General features: G+C 41.9%; 1 protein-coding gene across 2 annotated transcripts in view; it reads left to right on the top strand.

Moving 5' to 3' along the window:
- TTC7A (tetratricopeptide repeat domain 7A) overlaps positions 1-17,335 on the top strand; it is a 159,381-nt gene that overhangs the window by 97,039 nt on the left and 45,007 nt on the right. For both annotated transcript variants that reach the window (XM_088524277.1, XM_088524276.1), the window contains 2 exons: positions 10,077-10,193; positions 13,836-13,933. In XM_088524277.1, the coding sequence (XP_088380403.1) occupies positions 10,077-10,193; positions 13,836-13,933 (215 nt within the window). The remainder of the gene's footprint in view (positions 1-10,076; positions 10,194-13,835; positions 13,934-17,335) is intronic.

Genomic DNA, 17,335 nt, shown 5'->3' with positions numbered 1-17,335 from the left:
GACATTGGCAAATATGATTCCTAATGGTAGCAAAATATCCATTTCTTGCTCTGGGATTTGTTTCTTTTCAATGAAATCAGTGGGTTTATGTCTATTTAGCACAATACAAGTTGCTTCTAGATTCTGTAGGGTTTTTCCCGAAATCCAGGATCTTTTGCCTGTATTTTCTTCATTTCTGTCACTTCCTTCACCTTTTAAGCATGTCTTTCCCCATCTTTTTTCAGACTAGCTTAAAAACTTGCTCACCATCTTTTGCTGAACAAGCTTCTCATATAAAAAGCATTGTCTCTGAACTGTCATATACTATATGATGGTTTGTCCTGGCCAGAACATAGATTGAGACATTGGTTGGCCTCATGCGCCCCAGGACTGGTACCCTGTAGTGAAGTTCAGTGGTGTTTGGCAGATTCATTTCCTTTTTTCTCACCTCCACTGAGACCTGCAGACTGTGAGGTCTAAATATTTCCAGACAGGCTCTAGCCATTCGTGTGTTATTTGCATATACGCTTTGTGCTCTGTGAAGTTAAGCAGTTAGAAGAGCCTCCCATAATCTCTGTCCTCATAAAGAGCTTGATCTACCAAGGATCTTAAATACGTGCTTAATTTTTTAGGAGAAAAATAATTGACTCCTTGTTGACTTCAGCAGGGCTGTTCACATGCTTAAAGATGAGATCTTCCGTAAGTGCTTTGCTGGAGCAGTGCCAAAGCGGTATATAAATCATGGTGCCCCAAAGTAAAATGATGGAAAGAGTGAGGACTGCTCAACAATATTACATAATGTATTTCAAAAAAGAAAAGCTTATTTTAAGCTAAGCTTATTGTTTGTGCAGCAAAGCCAAATTTTGTGGTCTTCTAATTTACTAATATATTGGGGGAATGATGCGGTTTCTGACTGGTAGCTGCAAGTTATCAGTAATATGGAAGATTTCATAAATGTGTCAAGTTGGATAGAAATTTTTTATTAATCCTACAGCTTTTGTGTATTTTATTGTATTTTGTTGCATGATTTATATGACTATCATATGAATATATGATCACACTTTTTTACCTTAACATTAGGTTAATTAGAACGTGTTTTATTTTAGCTTGTGTGAATCTGGATTCTGACTTATATTTCCAGACCTGAGGTGCTTTTAAATGGAGATTTAAGGTGACATGGAGGTTAATGTTAAATATTGTTTTAAGAGCCAAGTTTCTAGTATTGTTTCCTCCAAAAGCTGCCTAAACTACACATGTCCTAAAATACAACAAAAACTACAACAGCACTGTGCAGCACCCAGTTCTGCAGTCTTGAGGAACAGGGAGTATTGGCAGCAAAATAAGTACTTGAACTCTGTCTTGTTAGTGCTCTTGTCTGTCTGATAGGATCTCAGCTGAGGAATTAGAGACCCTAGGCCTGGATTTGTTTTCTGCTTGTGTAAATGGAGTTATTCCAGCGGTCATGATAGCATCAGAGTTCTCAGCTGTGCTCTTCCAGATCAGAGCAGGGTGAATTTACTCAAAAATAAATGTGCTGAAATTGTTAAGAATCGGGTCCAACGACTGAGAAAATATTGTAAAAGTGATGTCTGTTACAGGAGAACTCAACCTGCTCTCCTTCCTATCTACAAATAACAGCTCTGGAGTTGAGAGCTCCAGTATTAAGGGATTAACTGTAAAAGATATGGGGAAGGTGGTGACAAAGACCCTAGTTCTCTGAATGCTTTGGAAAGGTCATTGCCATCATCCCTGTTTTGCAGTTAGAGTTGAAGCACGGGCAGCTGAAGTGACTTGCCCAAGGTGGTTGGAGAGAGTGTGCTAGAGCAAGAAGCCAAATGTGTCCCTTCTGTGTCTCCAGCCCTGGCTAAATATTGGTCAAACTGCTGCCCTGGAGTGAAATACCATGGAGCACAGTTTGCACTGGTCTCTGAAGTTGCACTGACATTGGCACATTTCTTTTTTTGTGTGGGTGTCAAGTTTTCACCCACAAATGAGATACTTGACCACATAGTCCCCTGAATTCAAGTGTCAGGGATCAAATCTGCTGAAGAATCTATGCATCTAATTCCTACCTAATTTATGGTTGAAATTAAATAGAAGGAAATCTTCTAAGTTCCCAGCCCTCAAGTGCCTGCAACCTGGCCTCTATTTTCAAATGTGCTCATGCAGCATCTAGTGCAAAGGAGTCTTCCTTGTAGTTGGAGCCTATCAGAGAAAAAACTATTCAGAGATAAAACACTTGTGAGGAGACACTGGAAAACTAAACCTCCATTTAAAACATACAGAACCATTTCAAGAAAAACTCCATTGCACTGTCCTAAGAGGAGAAGTTGCTTACAAAAACTTGATGAAATCACTGTGCACGGCCAAACTATAGAGCGATATTTCTGTTTAATGTGAAAGCAGCAATTGGCTGAATAATTAGCCTAGTACAGTGTGGTTGTAACTGTTCGATGGCAGTTTCTTTAAGGTAATGGGAATAAAAAGAAAAAAGGAGCAACTGAGAGCAACCTGGTAGCCACATGTATGGAGGTAACCAAGAAATCCTAGCAAATTTTGTCAAATTGTTTGAGTGAAGTGCAAACTGGTGGGTCGGGGTTGATGTTTTCCATTTGCGTGTCAAAGTTGGCATTTCTCTTTCATGTTGTTACAGACATTGACAGTATAACAATTCTATAACAGCCTTGTCCTCTGCTGCTGTCTGCGCTCGCGTCGCCTACGCTTCGGGAGAACAGTTTGTGTTTGGATGTGTCGTTTCCTGTAGAGAAGTTTTGTGGGGATAACGACAATGTCATGGGTTTGAGCAGGTCTCCATTCTGCCAGCTTTCATTGAGAGCATTCAAGAGACACGTGCCTTCATTCGAGCTCTTAGCAGTTTGCCTTCACAGCCAAGATGGGAAACGTTCTTTAGGTCCTGGGATTTCCAGATTTTTCTGTAAATCTGCTAATTGTGGTTTTTGTCTTTATTCAGGCTAGATACGAACTAAAATGCGTGTGCTTTGGGATGACCTATAGACATGTTGTTGCCAGTTCCTCATCAGGGCAAGAGGAAGGTGAACTCTTTTCAGGTGTATCCCCCTAGGACTCCTATATAGGACAGGATGAAAGAAAGCTCAGTGCTTTTATCAGCTCTGCTGACAATTAGCTTCATCCCTGCGTTCTTAACAAAGGGGGAAATATGGCAAATCTGGGATTCAAAATACATGATCCAACTGGACAGAAAAAAGCCTTGAAGGTTACCTGCATTTTTTGTGCCTCCGTGATTAAACATGGCTTAATTCTGAGGCAAGATGAAGAGGAGGAAAACTTTCAATGCTTTTCCCCCCAGCAGATCAGTGTGGTTTTTTTTTCCTCAGAAAAGACTATTAGTTCTCTGTTATTTTTCCCTTTAAGTGCCACCCTGCCTGAATTGAGCAGATAAAGGGGGTTTGTTACAAAATAATCTTCCAGGATAAGGGACAGTCATTGGATGGGCCGTATTAATGTTGAAACATAATTGCCCTCTGCATCGCAAGTGAGTACTATGGAACTGAGTACTAAAATGGGTATATTAGGTTACCAGACTGCCTGCAGATGTGTGTGTCTTGAGAAGTGAAGTTTGGGGCCATGCAGCCCATCAACAGGACCGTCCTTCACTTGACTGCTAGGACACTGCTAGCGGGCGTGAGCCCACGGCTTACAGAGGAAGGCGCTTCAAAAACCACCGCCCGGGACTTGAGCTGTGCCAGTGGCCGCTTGTTTGGTTTTGCTGTGGATTTCTGAAAGGTCAGTGCTGCAATTTATCTGCTCTGGTCATCTCTCCTTCTATTTCCTTCCTACTGTATGTGCAGTAGCTTTCTGAATACTGTGCATCATGAGGGGAGATCTAGAAAATTGTCTTCATCCTGTAAAGTTTTACACAGGCAAAATCTTCCCCACAGTGAAAGCTGTCCCTGCCCTATACAGCAGTGTCACAGTGTTAGTTCACAGGGTAACTGAATTTCTGTGTCTGAGGAAGAGCTTGTCTGTGGGCAGGGCTCCTAAAGGAGACGCCGCCTCTGAGTCAGCTGGGCTTCCTGGGCTGAAGCCTGTTGGTTTGTGGACATATACCAAGTGTCTTGTTTGTTTTATTTATTTCTATTTATTTTATTTTTTATTCGTATTTGTGAGGTAAAAAGGCAGGGAACCATGAGAATGTGCTGTATGTCTTTAAGTATACGATCAATTTATTTTTGTAGGGAAAGTAATAGATAACATGGCACAGCATGAAGTTATAAAAGGAGGTTGCAGTCAGTACTGCTGGCATTAATTTAACTAGAGAATGTGCCCTTAAATGTCAGGAGACTCTGCACGAAGCACTGAGTTATTTGAGAAGACAACAACTTTGATGTTGATGTTATCAACAAAAATGCAGGATATTAAAAGCAGTGTTCCAATTTTGCCGATTTTTTTTTCTCTATTGATAAAATGACGACTGCTTTAGCAAGTGGTCTGGGAAGGTTAATCGAACTCTCATGGTTACGGTGAAAGAGTCTACCTGGAACTGCTTGCCTTGTGCAGAGCCTCGCCGCTGCAGCCAGCGCAGGAGCTGGGAGGCCGAGCGGCTCGTCTGCTGGGAAGGTCCTGCGCTTGCCTCGTACCTTGTGCCCTTGTACCCGCAGATGAAACGAGAGCAGACAATCTGGGCTATAAAAAGAACGCAGGCTGCAATCATGTTTGTGCTGTATCAAAATATAAGAATGGCCCTTCGTGATCAAAGTGAGGGGTTGTCTGTCCTCAGCAGGGTGACGGGTGGATGCGCAGGGCAGGCGCAGAGGAGCGCGGCTGCGGGATGAGCCTTCCCCTCGTGTGTCCTCCCTGCTCCCGGCAGCCGAGCGCTTCAGAGGCTTTCCGAGCCAGAGGTTGCATTAGCTTGTGTTTAATACCCCTGATGGGCCTGTCATCCGTGAATTTATCTAATCCCTTTTTGAACCTATTTGTGTGCCTGCTTCCAGAACATCCTCTAGCAATGGGTTTTGCCCTTTACTTACGCATTGTATGAAAAAGCACTTCATTTGCTCGTTTTAACTCCCCGCCTGATTGCTTTTTTGAATATTCCTTATGCCTTTCATTAAAAGAGCACAGACCACTTTGATTTCCTAATTTTCTTCACACTATTCATGATTTTATAAATCTCTGTCATCTCTCAACCTACTCTCTTCCAGGCTGAGAAGTCTATTTACTATCTCCATATATCAAAAGCGCTCCATAACTTTGATCATTCTTCTTGTCTGCCTCATCCCCTTTCTAGTTCCGTTAGATCAGCTCGTGTCCTCTATCCATCTCTGTCCTCCTTTCACAGTCATTCCCTTAAAGGGGAAAAAAAACAGATTTGGAAGTGCTGCTCCTGGTGAGGGACACCTGGGCTCCACGGCTGCTCCTGTGTGTCAGGAACTTGAATCCACCCTGCCTGGATCCTGTGGGAGACCCTCAGGCCGCCTACCCCACTCCGTGTCAGGACATTCCCTGTTTCCTGGCGCTGCTGCGGGCCCCGCCGAGCAGGCACGGCCTGCCGCCCCCGGAGCCGGGCGGGCGCCCCGCGCTCCCTCCCGCCGCGCACACGCGGCCTCACGCGCGCGCTCCAGAGCATAGCCCCTCGTTTATTTAAAGAAAGCAACAAAATGCAAACAACAAAATGTTAATTGCCGGAGTTCTTCATGGTAGCATATACAGTCGTCCCCACAACCCCTCCGGTTTTCAAATTCCCAAACCAGTGCAGCAGTCGTGTGTAGGAGGTAAAGAATCTGGGTCAGTAAGGGAAGGCCTTGGGAAAAGATCGCATGGCTCTGGTAAAGCTCCAAGAAATATGAATTTTTGAGCAGCTGGCTAGTAAACTGGGGGGTAGTTAATAGCAGTCAGTGAGTGGCAAAGCATACAGATAAATGGCTACATAACCCTCGTTATTCCTAATTTTGTTTCTCGAACTCAAAATCAGTGGAATGTGCTATTGTTTAATGTTATTATTTATTGCTTGTCATACAGTACAGCTCAGAGGTTCCATGATGATGCCATAAAAATGTATATTTAAAAGGCTACATTTCTTACTGAAAAATCCATTTTAAAACAGCTTAGAAATTCCTAATAACTTACTGCTTAGTAAATCTTTATATACTCCTGTAGCATCAAGAATTTATTAGATTATTAATAAACCTAGCAGCTTATAACTTTTCATAAATGTGCTCATAAGCATATATTGTACACAGTATGCACATCTGAACCTTCTGATAGTAAGTATTAATCACTTATTGTTCACAAGTTGTTAATAAATGAAATCTCAATAGATCTCAATATTAGGAAAGAACTGACTGCTACATTTTCTTCAAGGACAATATAAAAGAACTTAAAGGCTGAGCATTTAGCCACACAGGATTAGAAATCTCTCAGGAGGATTAAGTATGTTTGTCCAGTCCTTGAGACTTGTTGAATATTAGCACCTGAAATCAGTATTTATGAAAACAGTTATTGAGTAGTTCCTGAAATCAACCAAAAGACCTTTATTTTGCTGAGACTTTTATTAGGCTTTCCTGTATTTCAGTGCCTATTTTTTTGTCAGTGCTTGGCACGTTTTAGTAACCACTTACGCCTTTTCTCAAACTGAAATAGTGATGCATGTGAAACTTAATTTTAAATGTTCAGAGCTTCATACAAATTAATTTATCTATATAAAAATTTTAATTTGGAAGAATTAACGTAACAATGATAGATAGCTTGTGACAGTAACATGAAATTACATCCGGGATTAGGAGCCCTTTTTTCTAGGTACTGTCCATATGCATGATTAAAAAAAACAAGCAAACAAAAAAACACTGTTAGAGGGAGCTTAGAGTCCGGTATCAGGAGCAAGCACTGGTGATTTTCCATTATAATTGTCCCTTAAATTATACACATTTACAGGAATGATCTCTGGATTTTTTTGCTGCTTTTCCTTATGTGTTAACAATTCATACCTTTGCTTTAGCCAAGATCACTTTGTTTTCATTTTCAGGGACGAGTTACCAATATTGATAATCTTAGTGCTATTTTTTATGTTGAATCTCTTACAAATCTGCTCTGCTTAACATTAAAAGCATCCTGCAAAGGTGCAGTAAAATGATATTAAGAAAATATAATAAAGTGAGATGTGTGCATACATAGTTTTTATGGGGAATTTTATGAGAGTTGTGTGCCCATGCTGATGTGGTAGTACACCTATTAGATTTATGTGTAGCCAGAGAGCTGTCTCTGTAATAAAATCATAAACTTGATATGAGTGACACTGTTACCTACTTCACTTGAGAAGTATTTGTATTTTTCTTCATCTCTTTTTACTGTTGCAGAAGTTCTTAGAAGCTGTGGAATACAGATAGCATGTACAGCCTAATGTACTGACTTTATTTCCACCTTCTAATGGTCACGTTTTACTGCATTACTTTTGTTGCCAGGATGTTTGCTTCCTTTTGCTGTTCGCTCTCTTCCCGTTTGCACTTCTCCCTGCTCCGTTATATTCATTGTGCAAGAACGTGAATGCCACATTCCGGGCGCACCTGGGAGCTCAGAGATTTGGTAGTGGCGCAGAGCAGAGGCAATTGCTGAAGTTATGTGATTTCTTTTTTTTTTTTTTTTTTAACCTTTGTGTGCCTATTTCTTACAACTGATGATAATGTCCTACTGAGACATCATTATGTTTTTGTGACGGTTTTGTTTGTTTCCTATGTTTCACTAATTATTCTCTCTCCTGAGAGAGAATGGTACGTGTTCACCCACAGGAGTTGTATATTCACTGTAAACAGGAGGCATTAGAATGATGAAAAGAAACATATCTGCAATCTGCTTGTCATCTTAATATTTAAGCGTACGGTTTAAATTATTATCTAGTTACTTTGCCTGCCTGCACATGACTAAGCCATCTATATACCTACAGACATGGAACTCTGCTAATATATCCCTACTATATAGTAGTTGACTGTTACCCATTTTTTCATTCCTATGTTCTTCTGTTTCTTAATATTATGACTGGTATCTTTTAACACCCACGGATGCAGAGTTGCTCAGGGATGTGTTTTTCTCCTCTAGGCTCCTTGACCACCACTCTCCTGTCACAAAAGAGAGGTCATGCAGTGGCTAAGAAGACCTTTTGCTGGGAAAACTCATACTGATTTAAAGGATATTTTGTACACTTAAAATAGCATAGATTGGTGGTAGATGCAGTGATTTCATAAACTAGTAGACTACTTTGAATGGATTCATTGCCAGAAGCATGGTAGGCAGTCATGTCATTTCTCCCCATCTGCACAGCACAGTCTAGAGAATTTCATTTATGAACCTCTGCATCAAACCCATACCTTCTGCTTGTGCAATATCAGAGCTTTTCGGAAGGTACCCTGCCTTGCTGAAAAGACATCAAGGCCTACAGAATTAATTGTGCACAGTGTAGTTGCTGCAAAGGCTATTTGCTTTCCTGGTTAAGTATTTGCATTTATTTATAATCTCCATTTGACGAGCTTCAACTTCCAGCACATCCTTGGATCTTCTGATGCCTTTTCTGTTAGATCAAAGACTCACAGTTAGAAATCTCTTCTCTGTGTAGGTGTTTGCAGGGTGGAGCAAAATAATTTCTTTGCTGTTTCTTGGATAAACTAAATCTATAGAGGTTCTTAAGCCTCTTATGAAATATGTTGTTCTAGACTTTGGATCACCAGCATAACCTTTTACTGAACCTCATGCAATTTTTAGCCTCCCTTTAGGATTTACAAACAAGAACTAGACATTAGATTCCAGCGATTCTTGCTGATGCTGCAGACAGAAATAATCACATCTTCTAACTCGTACTTGATAGTGCTTGTGTATATAAGTGCTAACGATTGCTTGACCTCCTCACTGCGTCACTGTTCAAGAACCTCACGTTCCTGAGACTGCAGTCAGTAACACCCTGGCACTCCAGGGAATGAGCTCCCATCCTTGGAGTGTGACATGTTCTTTGCTCCTAAGCACACGATTTCATATTCTGCTGTAGGAAAACAAGCTTTGTTCATACCAGCCCAGCTACCCAAGGGATACAGAAACACTTATTTCAGTGGCCAGTTTCCATCATTAACAACTCCGTTGAGTTTTATCTCGTTTTTACTTCTAGGAGAGCCCTCGAAATAAGTACCTGAGCCATGGTGAGGGCACGTCATTTCAGTTAGGATGCTCAGTGTCTTTAGGAGCAGGAACTGATTTTAAAAGCATTTGTTTTGCTCCAATCTTTGCAAAAAAAGCAAAGGCAAACACTGGAGTAGGTATATAAGATAGTGAAGGGGACAGATAAGTTCCCTCGGTTCTGCATGCTTATCTTTTTCTAGCTTCAGTAGTAAGTTGTGTCATTACCAAATCTGTCTTCTAGCCTCTCCTTGACCTAACTGTGCTAAATTCCAGTGGTCTGGAAATGAAAGTACATATTCTCTAGGTATAAGAACAGCAGCTGCAGTTACGCTAGCTGGAACAAAAATGTACAAGGGCTATCAGTTGTCTTGCCTAGGGGCATAAGAAGATTGACAGCTGGGGTTAGGAAGGAAGAAATGTTTCCTTCCTCTGAGGCATTGTATAATTGACCAGGTATCCTAAGTGTGTGGGGGGTTTTCTTTGTGTTTTTTTTTTTTTTTTTGGCTTTTTTTTGGCTTTTTTTTGTTTTAATTTATTTATTCCCCTACATTGGTCTATAAGAAGATGTCAAGCTAAAAAAAGCAGATTAACTCATGTATTACAGCAATTCATTTTTATTTTATTTTTCATGCTGTCCAAACTAAAATGAGATTCACTGTGTGTTTTGCCTTGTTAACTTTGCAATGTATGGCCTTTAGTGCCGCCCTCCCAGATTTGTGACGCAAATTTGACCGCAGCTGAGGAATATCGTTAATCCTCTCATTTCCTTGTGGGGAATCAAAGTTGAGTCAAATGTAACATTTTGTGTAACGGTGTGGGGATTCTTGTTCTCTTGCAGAGGGGGACGTGAAAAGCAAGTTAAAATGCTGGCTGCTGGGATCTTACTTGAGTGATGCTGATTCTTCACATCCCATTTATGAGACACCAATAAAGCAAAGCAATTCTCTTTCATCTTGCAGCTTACTCTTCACCAAAGTAAAACTGGAATGGGTACACAAAGGACCTGAAGAGGCTCTGGTGACTTGCAGACATATGTTGCAGATGTGGCAGACGGTATATAATGTTTCACAGCACAGGTAGGCTTTCTCCAGTTCAGAGATTGTAACAAAAATGCATTTTTCTTCCTTAATTGTCCAGATATTGAAGTTACTTTGCAAAAAGGATGATAAACAGTACTGTTTAAAAAAGAAATACATGTATTTTTTCCAGCCAGGATTCAAAAAAAAAAAAAAAAAAGAAAAAAAAAGAAAAAAAAGGCAAGAGTTTAAGATTTAAGAAGCAACGTGAACTGTGAGTTTCTGATCTAGATGTTTAAATTGAACATCTCTATCCTTATTCAGGTGTCTAGAATAGAGTAGGGCTGATTTTCCTTTTTTGCCCAGCAGTGATAAGCATCCATTTGCTGTTGTTTAAGTGAGTAAGACAGTAGTGCTTTTTACCACCCAGGAATGTGGAGGGGAGACCCAGTCCTGAGCTGAATAAGTGAAGATAAGTGAAAGCTACCAAGTGATGTTTCTTCCTTCCCAGCCCACTGTGGGTATCGCCCCGGTTGTGATCTCACTATACAATATCTCGGGAAAGTTACCATGAAACGATACTTACCTTTTATGTGTAATGTCCAGAGAGGTTGCATTTGATGGGAAAGAACAGCATATTCGATGGCAACAGTCATTCCAGCAAGTTGCTGAAAGCTTGTAGTATTGCCACAATCTGTGTACGTATTTACATAGGCCTTATAAGCACCAGAACCGTATGTATGGAATAATGCATATCCATGCACACGTTGCCCTTGAGGTATTATTAGAAATTCCTTGTTGCTTTAGCTAATCACCTGCAGACCAAACACAAAAATCAAGATACTAATATAGCAGAAGAGAAATGGCCTCTTATGGGCTGGAACTGCTGATTGCCATAAGTCCCAGACTCCTTGTGTAAGGATTCAGTCTTGTACCTCTCATGCAAATAATCTCTATGCTATAAGTAGGCCTCATGAAGCTGAACAAATCCAACTGAGCAGATAGAACAGAGTAAGACTTACTCTTGCAAGGGAAGACTGCAAACTTGAGCCTGAAGAGAGTAAGGTGGAGAACAGACAAGGAGTTCAACCATGTGTGCTGCATTTGGATCCCAAGACAGTTTTTGGCCTTATAATTAAAAAGCCGAGAAGCAACAACTTTAGACTTTTGATAAGCATCAGCTGTACAAGCCTAAGCACAAGAAAACTGAGGGTTGTTTTTAGGAACTTCTGTGTTTTAGAAACTTTTATGTTATTTCCGTTGAGGCTTTTAGCTTTCTAAAAATACTGCATGCCATGCTCTGTATTGGGAGATACTGCCTGTAGAGTAACAAGAATGAAATTAGTACCTGCAGTATTAAAGACCAGATTCAGTGACCTGGGAAGCCTCTTGTTTGAAGCAAATTGCAGCAGTATCAACTAACAGTAACAAAATACTCTGGATTGGATTTTTATAGGAACTTAAGGGGAAATTTTTGTCAGTAGTATTTGGACACAGGTTTTTTTAGGGCCTCTTGAAAAAAAGAAGACAGCCTTTGTGTAAAGAAAATGGGATCAGGTGTACACAACACTTCACAAATTCAGTCAGTAGCTAATGACTTATACTGTAAAGTTGCATTTTAATTATGTTTGGTTGCATTTGTCTGGCTTTAGTGTCCCAGCTTTGCAGTCTTATTATGACTTTCTCACTAAAGAGCCTTCCAGTGCTTGGTATTTTCTCCCCAGGCAGATACGGATAGGCCATGCTCCAGTTCTTTCTTGTCTTCTTTCTTATGAGTGAGTAACAGTCTGGGTAATAGTAACAGTGAAGTGTTTCCTTCAGCTCTTGTGCCTGTTTTTATTTACTCTCTCAACTGCCTTTTAAAACACGGCCGTTGGAGCTGCATGTGGCATCCCACTATCAGCCTTTCCAGTGTCATACACATGTGGCAAATGCCTTGGCTGCTGTCCCTTCTTTGGTGTGCGGAAAGTCATTCTTGGCTTAAGGCCTTGCTGCAGTTTTGAAGGAGGAGCTCGTGTTCAGCCTTTTTCAGGGACTATAAAGCCTCTGGGAATTACTGTTTTGCAGAATATGCTCCACCTGCTTATTAGGCTGCGATTTCAGTTTGTTTTCCCAGGTAAAAGGCCATGTCTTTGGCCGAATTAAGATGCATTTTGTTGACCAAAGCCACCCCATCAAGACTACTCTGAATGTTCACCTCCTGTTGTCAGTTTTGACTGTGACCAAACCTACGCTATCCAGCCGTCTCCTCAGCTGCCCTTTACGTTGGCACCTAATGTATGAGTTGGTGTTTGGCCATATGCCCGAAACACTGACATCTTGGTGCTGATTACCGCACCAAAACATGTTTTACCTCACAACAGTTAGGTTTTTACAGGCCTCTGCCACACTTAATGGCAGACCATCCCTAAAGCACCTGCAATATGGGGATACACCGGTCATTCCATGGGCGGCTCCCAGCCAAGGCTAGGTAAGGCAGAGGTGCAGCACAGATAATGTAGTTTTTCCTTACATCTTCCACAGCATGGTAATTTCAAATGCAATGTCAGTGTGTGAAACAGTACAAGGCCAGAGGTTTGTGTGAACAAGTCCAACTGCCCAGGAATTCAGGGCCCGCTAACAAAAACTCTAATTTGGATTACAAAGCCCAAATAAAAGGTTAATTAGCTATTGTAAATATGATTATGACTGCCGTGAATGACAATAAGGAGCTGTCAGCACCAGACTGTATAGCTGGCAAGAACAAGATTTTGTTTATCTTTTGTTGTTGTTCTCTGTGATAACAGAATAATCGTGTTTAAAACCAAATAGCAGTCCCAAGCTAATTCTTTTGCTAGCTTAATGCAAATTCAAAGGCAGTCTTGTACAATCCATACCAGAGGCCGGATTAGACTAGAAAAGTGGGCATCCAGAGCAATCAGGGGGTCTGTGATAACTTTTTTCCTGAGGCAACATTGACTGAAGGCTGAGCTGTGCACTTGGAAGTGTGCCAGAAAAAGTGGCAAGGACAGTGACTTTTCCTTTTGATAGTTTGCCCCTTAATGGATGATGAGAGGAGGTATCATCACCATCTGATCCCAGGGCGATGGCAGTCTGTGTGGTGACAGGAAGGCTCAGGAGATCTGCGTTAAGTGGTTTCCATTTAGGCACCCGAGGTTTTATCGGCATTTCCTTTAGAAGACCTCTGCTGAGTACAGAAGTCAAGTCAAAGAGCAGAGAAGATATTCTTCCTTTGATAGTGCAGTGCTATGTAGTAGCTTTTATTTTCCTCCTTCTCCCAAGGAGGAGAACACAATCCCTTTGAAGTGAGGAAATTTGCACCTGTGCGGAAGTGTAGGGGTCCTGTGAACAAATCCTTTGCAGATGAACCCGAGGGACAGTGATGCTTCCTGGGGGGTGTCAGGGGGTTCTCTGATCTGCCTCCAGGCTTGTGCAGTGGTTCACAAAGACCCCAGCAGTTACATAGATCACTGGTGGCAACATCTCCTGGAGACCTTGCTGGCACAGTGTCACTGAACGTTTGATTTCTGCTCCACTTGGAGGGCTGGGGATGTTAAGATGACCCGTTCAAGAGCTACCTGCACCAGGAAGATTGAGTTTTCAGATCCAGTGGAAGTTAGATGAAATTATTGCCTGCTCTGAGGAAAATATGGTCTCCCCGCTGCAAGGTGGTTAAATGACACGGGTTTTATTTCTTTACAGCGGCTCCGAGAAAGAAAGTAGTGTGACAGAAGTGCCAATGATCAAAAAGCATAACGGAATGCACCTCACAATCCCGGATGCTCATGACACTGATTCTGGTGAGGAAACAAGGTTTTTGCTTGCCCATCCTAAATATGTACTTTCATGAGAGACTTTCTGGTGGGGGCGTCTCTGGAATGGGAGTCAGGATCTGGATTCTTCTCTCGGACCTGTTGCAGGGTTACTTCTGTGCCGCTGAGTGAGTCACTGTGGTTTATTTGTACCTTGGCGTCTCCAGTTATAAAAACAAAGACATGGATTCCTGCTTTCTTTTACAAAGCTCTGAGACAAGCATGAAGAGTTTATTACACCTCTGCAATAACTAACTTGGTCCCCTCACAGCTTTAACCATTTTAAGTGTCCTGATCATGCCAGCTAATATTCTGCTTTTGGAAAGCTGAACGTGAATGTCATTTCTACTAGAGCCATGATTGGGTCATGGATTTGTGCATAAACTGTGTGATGCTTGCTATATGGAAAACGTACAGCGACAGTAGCACATACCATCAGATATAAACAACTGAGACATCAAAGCTAATCTTGGGTGAAGGAGACTTCAGAACTATGCTGCTGACTTGTGATTTTATCATGAGTCTCATGATATCTAGTGTTTCCTTTAAAACCCCATCTCTCAAAAGCAGATAATTATGCGAGAAACTTGCTATTTACTTATTTATATATTAGGGAAGAAACTTTGTACCCTTACAGATACAGAGAAATACTTAGGGGGGAAAAAAGACCATTACAAGTTCCAAAAATGGACAAAAAGTATGAAAATGTACTTATTTTTAAAAGCTTTTAAGCAAGCCTTATGCTTCAAGGTCACGAGATAATGGTTTGTTCAGGTCTTAATCTTGGACATCTAATATTGGCAAAACTGAATGCACATACTCAGCATACAGAGCTGGAGAGGAAGGCAAGTTCTTCTTCAATATTACATATATATATATATGTAAAATTGAATAAAAGTCATACATATATATGTATACATATACATGCATACATGTATATGTATGTATATGTGTGTATATATATGTCTGACCTTTAGTCAATTACATGTATATTTGTATATGTATTACATGTCTATATATATACACACACACATATATATGTCTGACTTCAATTACATGTGTGTAACCCCATTTACATTCCCCTAATTTTTAAAATGCATTGCAAGGGCAGGTCTTGAGCATACAAACACTTGGGCATCACAATGTTATTCAGTGTGTCTGCTCTTTTGTTTGCAGTGTTGAGCCCTTAGGGTCTGTATTTATGGCATTGTAATCTTACTGATTCTGTATACATATATTTTTGTAATTTTTGATCTGCTTATGCCACTCCCCTTTGCTGAGGTGAGTCTCCATATTTGGTTTAAATCCTTTTTTTCTCATTGTTTGTATGAATCAATGTTCTGTAGTATTCAGCTTACTTAAAGGCAACAAGATAAATACAGCGCAGGTGAAGGACAAACACAGCACAGGCAGGTAAAGGGGATGTCCTGAATGAATTACATGATATGCTGTTTGGCATGTTGAGAATGATCTGGAAAAGCGAGTGAATGTGGTGGGAAGAAGTTTCCTGGTGATACAAAAACATTTGAAGGTAACGGTGAAGTCCTGCAGATATCCTTCTCATCTCTGGTATAGGGCAGTAAAATGGACTTTCAGTTTTAATGGATACGTGCTGTGAAAGTGGTTTGAAGGATACTGTAGATAGTTTGCAGAAACATCTCACTAAGCAATACTGGGAAAGAAATAGAAAACAAAACAAAAAAAAATGATTATGCCACAGCACATTTGTGTCCATCTAGTTCCTGCTGTGTTACGGGGGCAGTGCTTGGCTTTTGGTGCTCAGCCTGGTTGTATCCTGGGTTTATCCCTGCTCCTTCAGCTCTAGCAGAGGGTGCTCTTGTTCTTTGAGGAATCCCTTGCCTTGCTTTGTAGCGGGCTGCAGAGAGAGAAGCGTGGCCAGGCTCAAGCTGCACCCATCTCGCAGCACAGCTGCGTTTTTTTGAGTGCACTTGTCACCAGCAGAGCCCAAATAACATTTTCATGTTCGGGGGCGCTGCCTTCCTAAGAGCTCCTTCCGGGGAGCATCTCCTCCGCAGCCCTCCCGTGCGGCTCCTGCAGCTTTCCTGACCTGCAGCACCTCCTCCCGAGCAAAGCGCAGGCACCGCCACGCTCCGTCCCATGCCGCTGCAGCCAGGGGTCCAGGTGAGTGTCTGCCCCAGGCCTGGCACAGCTGAGTGCTGTGCACTGTGGTGCTGCATGCCAGAAGGAGCGAATCAGTGGGAAGTATAAGCCTTAAAGCAGCTTTTCACACATGTAAAATGACTTGCACTGAATTCAGCTTGGCTGTAGCTGAGGAATCTTTCCCCTCCTCTTCCTCTGAGAATCTGGGTATTGGTGCTAGTGGAGCTGCACCCCGATGGGGTGAGGGCGGCTGCCAGAGGCCGCGGCCCTTCTCCTCTGCGGCAGCGGGAGGTGCTGTCCCGCCTGGGCCCTCTGAACACGGGAGGAGGGAAGAGTGGCGAGTGCAGCTCTGCCCTGTGCCTCGTCTGCTCTTGCTGCTTTGAAGGAGGGAGGGGGTCTGGGTTTTGCATCATCCTGGAGTAGGCAGCAGTTTCTCCCCTGAAATCCCCCGGGAGCGGGCGGCCGTGTCGCTGCAGCGCCCGGGCGCTGTCACCAAAGGCGGGGGTTACCGCGTCTGTGCTGGGCACCGGCCTCCCCCTCGGTTAGGCCGCAATGAGATTATTTGCTGTGCTAGAAATTTAGTTTGGCTGCCAGGATGATTAATTCCTCTTTATTTTCTTCATCTCCCGCTGACTGAAGCAGCGTTCCTAGCTGAATTCACTGATAGCAGTCAGCTGCCTCGCTCTTTCATTCTTTTTGTGATTTAGTCTTATCTTATAATGCTCTTGCCTGAATTGATTTAGACTAGGGAATTCTGTGTTTCTTATAAGCCTAGTAAATCTACTGTGGTTCATTTCTATTTTGATTTCCATTTTTTTCATCGACGTAAATTGTCAAACCTGATTCTTTTTGGTCTTATGACAATCTTAAAACAATGCTTTAAAATTATTTAGGTATATCTCATATGGCTTATACTCTGAGCTCTTCCACACCAAAACCAATTTTTTTTTGAAAGCGTGGGGAGAAACTTGCACTAAAATAATAAAATGAAGTGATATCTTCTTATGCTAGCATTTGCATGTATGACATTAGGCCTGACATTAAAGTTCTGTTAGGCCGCCTTTTTTTTTTTTTTTTTAGTATGGAAAGATCCATATTTCTTTAGGAAAGACATTTTGCAATGAAACAGAGCCATTTCTCCCTGGCGCTCGGTGCATTTTCGCTCTCCCTCCCTCCCCGCAGGATGGGAGCCACGGCGGTGTGATCCTGCCCGACTCCAGTGCTGCCAGTGCCGTCCCCTGGCTCCGGCGGCACCGCGTCCGAGGGGCT

Source organism: Tinamus guttatus, unplaced genomic scaffold (genome assembly GCF_059628265.1).
Source record: "Tinamus guttatus ecotype Peru unplaced genomic scaffold, ASM5962826v1 Tinamus_guttatus_pri_ptg000208l, whole genome shotgun sequence".
NCBI classification, from domain to species: domain Eukaryota; kingdom Metazoa; phylum Chordata; class Aves; order Tinamiformes; family Tinamidae; genus Tinamus; species Tinamus guttatus.
The sequence above is the reverse complement of the archived record's forward strand: the minus strand, read 5'-3'. Positions and strand labels throughout refer to the sequence as shown.